The 9,544-nt window shown below is 48.7% G+C and overlaps 1 protein-coding gene across 1 annotated transcript; it reads right to left on the reverse strand.

Moving 5' to 3' along the window:
• Positions 1–4,356: 4,356 nt before the first annotated feature.
• Positions 4,357–5,322, reverse strand: LOC124523494 (olfactory receptor 10AC1). The gene has a single exon (XM_047095261.1). It carries the CDS (start codon positions 5,320–5,322, stop codon positions 4,357–4,359), a length of 966 nt encoding a protein of 321 aa, XP_046951217.1.
• Positions 5,323–9,544: the final 4,222 nt, after the last annotated feature.

Consider the following 9,544-nt stretch of genomic DNA (forward strand, 5'->3'; position numbering starts at 1 on the left):
CTAGCAAGTGATTGCACATGATTTGAGTTGGTTCTCTATAGTTTTTCAGTGTTGGCTGGGGCCTGGCAGCCACTGCATGATCTCTGGGCACATGGCATTTGTAGTTGTGGGCTTTGCTGTTTGTCTGCCAGGAGTTTGCACATGCTGAGGCTTTTGCTGAGGTTTGTACAGGTGAATTTGGTGCTCTTTGGGCTGGATTAGGCATCCCTAAAATTATCTCTGGCTCCAATGCCATGTTATTTCTAGAAACAGTAGTATCACCTGGCACTGCTAACTACTCCATCCTTGAAATTCTCTTTCCTTGGCTTCCATGGCGCCCTGCTATATTGGATTTTCTTCTACTTTTCTGATTGCTCTCTTTAAAAAAAAATTCTCTGTGCATTCCTCCTCCGATGCCTAGCCTTTATTTTTAGTTTGAAAGCATTTACTGAATAAGTAACACATGTATGTATGCAAGGAGGGTATTCAGTGAAAAGTAAAGATCTGTCCCACCCTGTGCTCCAGTTCCTCAGACTTTTAATTTGGTTACAGATGTGTGTTGGTGTGTGTGTGTGTGTGTGTGTGTGTGTGTGTGTGTGTATGTGAAATGTATAGGACATATACAGGCACATGATACATACATACACACATTCCATGTGTTTTAATATATAAATGCTGTTAGACCATAATATTGACTTATTCACTCTTCCATTTAGCAATTTACTGAGCACCTACTCATGCCACACACTGTTTAGGAACAGGGTAAACACTGTGGTGAGCAGATAATTTTCATAGAGTTTATATTCTATTCGGAGGGGCAGGTAAATAAAACATTAAAAAAGATAATTTCAAATAATAAGAGATGATTGGAAACTAACGCGTGATCATGTGATGGCAGGCAGCATGGCAATATTACACAGGGTGGTCAGTGAAGGCCTCTGCAAGGAGTGAATGTATGAGTCCAGACAGCATCTGAGTGATGAGGGGCCAGCCTGTGAGGATTCGTGGGGAGAGCACGGGAGTGGAAACCACAAGTGAAAAGGCCAGAGTCACGGATGGCTGTACTGTCTACTGTCCTGCACCTTGCTGTTTCACTCACCAACATGTATGAGATGGTTCCATATGTGTCAGATAAAACTGCTGCTTCTTTCTTTCTTTTTGTATTTATTTTGAAAGGGAGAGAGAGCGCACATGGCAGGGGCAGAGAGAGAGAAGGAGAGGGGGAGGAGAGAGAGAGTGCGCACACACATACTAGCAGAGGCAGAGAGAGGGAGAAAGAGAATCCCAAGCAAGCTCTGTACTGTCAGCACGGAGCCCGACATGGGCCTTGATCTCGTGAACTGTGAGATCGTGATCTGAGCCGAAATCATTATGTATTAATGAGATGGGCCCCTTCCATACATTAGACGTGGAAGTTTGTCTTTTTTCACTTTGCTTAATCTAGTGTCCACAAGTAAAGCTGCTTTACATCTAATTAACAAATTGTGTGCTTTACGTCATGCTTAGACAGTCCATCCTTCAGTGTTGCTGTTCCTCATGATCTTGTTTTGGAGGTGCTCTGTTCCTCCTCTGTCTCTCATTCTGAGCTTCGCAGCCATGTCAGCTGCTACTGATGAACTGGTGATGTCTAAACGTGTTTCTTGAGCCCGGATTCTCCTGACTTATACCCAACTGCCCACTATACAGATCCATACCTCATATCAACTTCCTCCGTACTGAACTCACCACCTCCACCTTGTCCTGCCCTCAGACTGGTTACTCTTCCTGTGCACTCCATCTCAGGGAGCCCGGACCGTCATCTTTTCTAGATAGCCCATGTCTATCTGATACCTCTTTCTCTTTTATCCCTGTTCAGTCTGCACTAAGTTCTATTATCTCTGCCTTCTAAATAGTTCTCCAGCCTGTCCACTTCTCTCCATTTCCATTACCACTTGCCTAAATGGGCCAGCATTATCTCCAGCCTATATTTCTACATGAGCTTCCTTGTAAAGGTCCGTTTTGTCATGTCCTTCTCTAGTTCCTTCTTCACGTCATAGTCAGTGTTTATATTGGATCCTATCACTCCTCTGCCTGAACATCTTCAATGGCTTTTCCTTCTTTTCCTTCTCCTTGTCCCCACCCTTCTTTTGTCTCCTCTTTCTTCTTTAGGGTCAAGTCCAAACTCTTTAATGTTGTTTGTACCACTTGTGTGCTCTGGTCCCTATTTGTTTGTACCTGTAGCATAATCTCTTAATACTGGAAGTATGCACCCCTCAGCCACACCAATTAGATCTAGTCCCATCAACAAGTTCCTGGAGTGTTCTTTGGACTTGGGGCATTTGCACATGCTGTTCCCTCTGCCTGGATGCTCCTTTCCCAGCTGTCTTTATCTGGCTCTGCTATTCCTGCTTGCACTGAGGTCCTACACATCACTTCTTCATAAGCTTTTACTAATGCTCCTACCATCCCAAGTCTAGGCTAATCGCTTAGCAGTGTCCTGTATTTTCCCCATCATAGTACCTGTCACATGATAATGCAATGCCTATTTATTTTCCCGAGTGCCCTGGTAGATTTCAAATTACACATGGGCTTCGCCTTCATTCCTTCAATAATTTGGATTGAGGTGCTAGAAATACTGTGCCATTTTGATTACAGTTGAATCCTGTCTAGCTGTGGGCATGGAACCATCACTCAATAAACAGCTGTTTATTGCACATACAGATGAACGAATAACTTCTGGGATTTTCTTAGTGTAGCCTGGCATCTGTACTTAAGGTTTTGTGCCAGTTTGTCCCTTTAACACACCAGGATATACTAATGTAACATTGTTGAGAAAGTCACATCCAGGGATTTTATGTTCTCTGTCAGTTTTACATGACATTGTGGATTAGTAATTCTTCCTTTCAATGTCTCCTTGCTGTGTCTTTGACAGCAATATTTTCTCCAAGTTTCTGGTGGACTAAAGTTCCTTGGTGCATTCCTACCCTCGTACCACACAGGTATGTGCTGGATCGGCCCCCACAGAGCTCACTCTAGTTCCTCTTCATTCCTGGGCTGTTGGTGAGGAGACAGTGTTGAGGCAAGTGGGCTCAGGCTTTCATCTCAGGGATGGGGGGTAACAAGTCTTTATGATTCACTGAGCAGGCCCCCAAAGTGTTTGTTCTTAAGTAATGCTTGTTTCTGTATAAAAGTAACATCCATTGAGAATGATTAGGAGAAATTTGGAAGGTACGCCATCAGGAAATAAAAATCACCCTTAATCTCATCACATGGGGAGCAATTGTTAGCTTTTTGTTAATGAGGGGTAGCACCCACCCCATGGTCTCGGTGGCCATCTATAAATCCAGAGCTCCCCTCCTCTTGGCCCTGCACTCTGCACAACCATATTTGCCTCAGTCAGCATCTGCACTGGTTGGTCTGGGGCGGCATTTCAGCTACACAGATTCAGCACCAGCACAGATTCAACACCCATCACCACCCTCCCAGCTTGCTCCTGTTTTCTCGTTTCCAGCAAATGGAGCCACCGTCCACCCAGTGACCCAGATTAGAGATGCTCCTTAACTCCCCTTTTTCTCATGCCTCCATATCCAGTCAAGCTTCTATAGTTTCCACCTCCTGCCTCTCTCTTGACTCCATGCCCCTAATACCCTGTGTCAGTCCTCTGGTCCAAACCCCTTCACCTTTCTCCTGGAATAGGGCAACAGCTCCCCAGACAGACCTCCATGTCCCTAGATCCTTCTCTACACTATGGCCACAGTGACCACACAGGAACAGTAGGTCATCATGTCACCCCATGAGTTCAAATCCTTCCGCTCTTTACAAGGTCCTTCCCCAAATACCCAGCCCCTGTTGAATCATTGCTGCTGGACCTTCTTCACCCTCCTCTTCTCCTGATTGACCTCTAGTCAACCTATAGTTCTCCATTTAGCCATCTTTGTCTTCCAGGAAGTTTCCCCTGACTCTCCTCTCCTCTAAAAAAGTCTAGCACAGAAACTCCTTCTCAGGAGCCACTCCATCCATCGCCCCTTCACCGCTCACATTTTCCTCCCACTCCATCTGTGAGCCCCTGCGGCCATGAATTGTGCCTTCTTCGTCATGTGAGCCCATCACCTTGCACAGGCCCCAGTGCATGGGGGGAACTAGCAAAGACTGATGGGGCCACTATCTGCAGGCCTGGGGATCTCTACCATGCTGTCTTTGGCCACTGCTCAAAGGAGGGGTGGAGAATGGGGCACCTGCCCCACAAGGAGATTCTTCTTGTGTGGACGCTTTTTCAGGTTCCCTTTCCTGAATCCAGTCCTCGAGGCCCCCCTCGTGGTGTTGCTGACACAGACACCTCCTGACAGAGTTAGCTTTAGGGAGCGGAGCTGCCCTCTCTGGCCTGGTCCCTGCCTGCTTTCAGGGCTCACACAGACCTTGTCCCTGCCGCCCCTGCCCCAGCACCCGGCGGATGGCGGTGGTGATCTCGCGGTTGCGCAGGCTGTAGATGAGCGGGTACAGCAGCGGCGTGATGTTGGTGTAGATGAGTGCCAGGGTGCGGTCCCGCCGTGGGGAGTAGCTGGCCTTGGGCCGCACATACATGAAGGTGGCACAGCCATAGTGCAGGAAAGTGACGGCCAGGTGCGAGGCGCAGGTGGAGGCAGCCTTGTACCGGCCCCTGGGGGAGTGCAGGCGACGCAGGGTGGCGGCGATGGCTCCGTAGGAGGACAGGATGAGCAGCGAGGGCAGCAGCAGCAGCACGAGGCAGGTGCCCAGCAGGGGAAGCTCGTCGGCGTAGCTCCGTGTGCAAGCCAGGTCCAGCAGCGCCGTGATGTCGCAGAAGAAATGCACCAGTAGGCGGGAGCCGCAGAAAGGCAGGTGAAAGATGGCCACTGTGAGCCCCACGGACACTGCCAGTCCCCCGAGACAGCAGGCCAGGGCCAGCCTTGCGCACAGCCCTGGGGTCACCACTGCAGTGTAGCGCAGTGGGTGGCAGATGGCCACGTAACGGTCATAGGCCATGGTGGCCAGCAGGAAGCACTCGGCCCCACCCAGCGCCACGAACATCTGCATCTGAACTGCGCAGCCCAGGAAGGAGATGGGGCTGCCCCCGCCAAGGCCTGGCGTGGCCAGGTCAGCCAGGGAGCGGGGCACCACCACCAGAGTGTAACAGAGCTCGATGGCTGACAGCTGGCACAGGAAGAGCAGCATGGGTGGTGGGCTGGGCACTGAGGCCACGGCCACCAGGATGAGCAGGTTCCCGCCCAAGGTGGCCAGGTGCACGGCTAGCAGCAACAAGAAGAGCACCGGCCTTAGGTGCGGGAACTCAGAGAAGCCCTGAAGGAGAAAGCCACAGGGCATGGTGGCATTGCTGGGGCTGTCCATGCACTGGCCTGCCCAGAGGCACCTGTAGGAAAGAAACGGGGAAAGGGGGAGCTTGCGAGTATAGTCCCTCCACCCTGCCGCTTGAGGAAGGGCTGGATGGAATTTAGAGGTGGGAGGGAGTAGGGGCTGCAGAGAGGGGGTAGAGTGTCTGGATGCATTTCCAGCCCCACCTCCCCATGATGGACGTTTTATTAACTTGTGTAGTTTTGTCTCCTGGACTAGAATTCCCAAGGCTGCTTTCTCAACATGCTTTTTCCAAAGAAGCCTTAATTTTAGGCCCTTTGCTTGCAACCTATCACCCCTGACCTCCACCTACAAATGATTCCCTGCCTTCAGACCCTAGGTATTGTTTGGTGGGTCCTGTCTGTAGGCAGGAGTGTTATGCTGTCCTCTGCCTTAGCTCCTCAAGGCAAGAATTGTGTCTTTATGCCCTGCTTCCGTTACCTCCTCCCTGCCCTGCACTATCACTTTGAATTGCTTTCTGTGATGTGTCACAGAATCACAAAAACAAAATATAGATGAAGACCTTAGTGATCATCTCCTACAACCTCATAATTTTAAAAAGGAAAATAAAGCTGGCGGGGTGTGTGTGTGTGGGAGGCTTAACTACTCACAGAAAGCTAGGAAGAGAATCTGCATTCCTGAGGCTGAATCCAGAACTTCCCATGACCCCATACGGGTCACTGGGATCAGTTGGCCAGTTCATATTGATTTAGCCTTCAACAGAGACCCAGGTCTGTGCCAGGTGCTGAGGCAGATGTTTAGGCAGCAGGGGTGTTTGGTTGGAAGGCCTCTCTGGGTGCATCAGGAACAAAACGTCCCTAACATTTTTATTAATACTCTGTCAACATGAGAAAAAGTGATGTGTATCTGTTCTAACTCGCCTTTCAGAGTTAGCAGTACATTCCAAATTTGCCAACTGAACACAATTTCTTTCCCAGAGTCACCCATGACTCATATGCAGGCAACATTTGGAAAACATTGATAGCCTGTAGGTTGGCTGCAATTGCTGCAAACCTCTGCAGTGGGGAACATAAGGTGATAGGGACTTGGAGGCAAACTGGAGGAGGGTGTTTGATTTTCCAGTAGTTATTAATGACATCTCTTTTTATTTCCTTATCTCTTTTTTATTAACTCTAATTTTAAGCTCAACTATTATTTCCTCTTAGTGCCTCTGAGTCACCGTTAATAACCAATGTTGGAAGTGGAATTTGTGCTGTTATACCATAGAATGCAATAGCAATAAAGCCTGGTCAAGGGCAGGAGGTAAATCATCGGAAGATCTGGAAGGAGTGGGAAGAGCTTGATTTCTGCTACCTAATGCTCTTTTTAGAAAGAAGAATTCTGAGGGTTTATATTTATCACTCTGTGCTATTTCCTATCATCTGCGTGGAGCACCTTCAAACCGCAGTTGGGGTCTTACAGAGGAGGATCCTGTGGGGTGGGGGTGGGGGGTTGGAGAGAGGGGGAGTCACTTCCCATCTCTTTTAGAGCCCTCACATTTGTTGTTTGTGTTTGTTTGTTTGTTTTGGCCAGTATTCATTCTGTTGAGCCAGTTTAACAAACCTGTGAGGAGTGCCTCTCCCTTGCCCGGTGTTGGAGCCGTAAGTGCGGGAGGGAGGAGCTTGGCTGTCCTGGAGGCTCAGGCAGCGTGAAACTGCGGAAATACCCACGACGGCCGTCTTCACTCTGCCTCGGCTTGCCCTTTCTCTACTTCTGTCTTTTCATCTTCTTAGAGAAGCACGGGGTGGGGGGCAGAGAGACAGCAACAATCCGGTGCTCTTTCCTTCATGTCCACACTGCACAGAAATGACAAGATAGTTGGTCGGGGGGCGCCAGTAACCACAAGCTCAAGGTACATTATGTTTTACACACCAGGCTGTGGAAAGCAAGCCAGGTAGGTCGATTCAAAGTAGACTGAGGAATATTCTACTTTGCTTAGCGTATTCAGGACGATTTGTCATAAACTCTAGGAATGTGTATTCGAAATGTCTTCTGTCTGGGAGGGGGAGGGGAGGACACACTTTCAAAACTTCAGCGGTTTGATTCAAAATCCAGGGGCGCCTGGGTGGCGCAGTCGGTTAAGCGTCCGACTTCAGCCAGGTCACGATCTCGCGGTCCGTGAGTTCGAGCCCCACGTCAGGCTCTGGGCTGATGGCTCAGAGCCTGGAGCCTGTTTCCGATTCTGTGTCTCCCTCTCTCTCTGCCCCTCCCCCGTTCATGCTCTGTCTCTCTGTGTCCCAAAAATAAATAAAAACGTTGAAAAAAAAAATCAAAATCCAGCTGCACCCTCGTTGGCAAGGCCTGCCTGAGCCACCCTTCTCCCCGGGGGGCAGAAGGGTGGATAGTCTCCCTTCCAGGTGGTTCATAACATCAACAAGAATGAATGCAGTTAAGGGACTGGTAGGCCAGTGCTCAGAAGGACTTGACACATTTAACTCACTTAATCCTAGTGACTCTTAGTATACCCGTAACGAGGTAGGTGGACTCTTAGTGTACCCATCTAACAAATGAGGAAACTGAGAGATACCTAAAGGAACTAAATGTCACGTAGCTGGTTAGAGCTTAAAGGCAGGTGTTATACTGAGGCAGCCTGATCTCTGGTAGTTCATGGTCTTATCCACTACATGCTCTTCCTTTTTATACCTCTCCTAGAAAATCCTCTCATAAGACACACCCTACCCCTTTCCCCACATCTCCCACCTTTCCCTTGCTCAGAAATTACCTACACTCTCCTAGGCAATGTCTCCTGACGTTTCTCTTGAGGACATGTAGATGTGAGCAGGAATGCAGATAACCTAAGATCGCAAATCTAAACATAATTTCTCCTTAGCTTTGACATTCATCGCTGCTCTTGTTATTCTTCTGACAGATCTGCTTTCCTAATTGTGTGAGGCTCCACGGAGCACCCACAGAGTAATGGCTGGCTGGTGGCCCAGGATATCTGGATGTGGCTGGAAGCCTCTCTGGGCTGGGGCTGCAGATCTCAGATTTGATATTTGCTATGCAGGACAGTTAAAATTATCTGTAATAATGATGTTTTTAAAAGCCATTTTAGGAGTGCCTGGGTGGCTCAGGCAGTTGGGCGTCCCACTCTTGATTTTGGCTCAAGTCATGATCTCACGGTTTGTGGGTCGGAGCCCCACATTGGGCTCTGTGCTGGCAGTGTGGAGTCTGCTTGGGATTCTCTCTCTCTCTCCTCTCTTTTTCTGCCCCTTTCCAACTTGCACTCTCTCTCTCAAAATAAATAAACTTACCAAAAAAAGGTCATGTTAGTAGGTAGTTAAAGCACTTCTTAAAAAAGTCTATTTATTTTAAGAGAAAGTGTACAAGTGGGGTGGGGACAGAGAGAGAGAGAGAGAGAGAGAGAGAGAGAATCCCAAGAAGGCTCCCCACTATCACTGCAGAGCCTGATGAAGGGCTCAAACTCATGAACCCTGAGATCATGACCTGTGCCGAAATCAGGCACTTAACTGGCTGAGCCACCCAGGCGCCCCCAGTTAAAGCACTTTTAAAGAGAGGCTGTACAGTGAGATTTGAGAGGCAGACCAGTCAGGCCCCTCGGGGTTGTGAGGATTCCATAGCATCTTGAACTGGAATGGAGCTCAGGGGTCAAGGTCCAGATCCTCACGTTGTAGCAGGTGAGGCCCAGAGAGCCCACATGACGAGCGAGGGGCCTCACTGCCATCCGTTGGCAGCAGAGCTGGGTCAGAGTCCAGGTCTCACAACTCCTGCTTGATGGCTCTGTTTCTGCCAGAATTGTTTTCCAGAGTAGCCCCGAGCGTGCTGATTTAGTATGATTGTTTACAAAAGCACCACATGAGAAGTCACAGAAAAATCAGATCATTGTCAGGGGCACCTGGGGGGCTCAGTTGGTTAAGCCTCCTAGTCTTGGTTTTGGCTCAGGTCATGATCTCACGGTTTGTGGGATTGAGCCCGTGTTGGGCTCTGCACTCACAGTGTGGAGCCTGCTTGGGATTCTCTTTCTCCCTCTCTCTGCCTCTCTCCTGTTTGTGCGTTCTCTCTCTCTCTCTCTCTCAAAATTAACATTTAAAAGAAAAGAAAAATCAGATCATCGTCTCCCAGGGAATTAAATTTAGAAGATTATAAATATGCCTGAGTTTCCCTAACTTGATTTAATAATCTGTCATGGGCCTCTGGTCTAGGAGTTTATACAAATTGTTCTGGAATCTGTTTTCTTCCAGTGCTTCCCTTTTAGGAA

Source organism: Lynx rufus, unplaced genomic scaffold (assembly GCF_022079265.1).
Source record: "Lynx rufus isolate CCGP_SWC_20201006 ecotype Redwood Valley unplaced genomic scaffold, mLynRuf1.p SCAF_4, whole genome shotgun sequence".
Classification (NCBI taxonomy): Eukaryota; Metazoa; Chordata; class Mammalia; order Carnivora; family Felidae; genus Lynx; species Lynx rufus.

Coding starts and splice junctions, on each gene's coding strand:
- LOC124523494 (XM_047095261.1), bottom strand. CDS start 5,322: ATGGACAGCCCCAGCAATGCCACCATGCCCTGTGGCTTTCTCCTTCAG.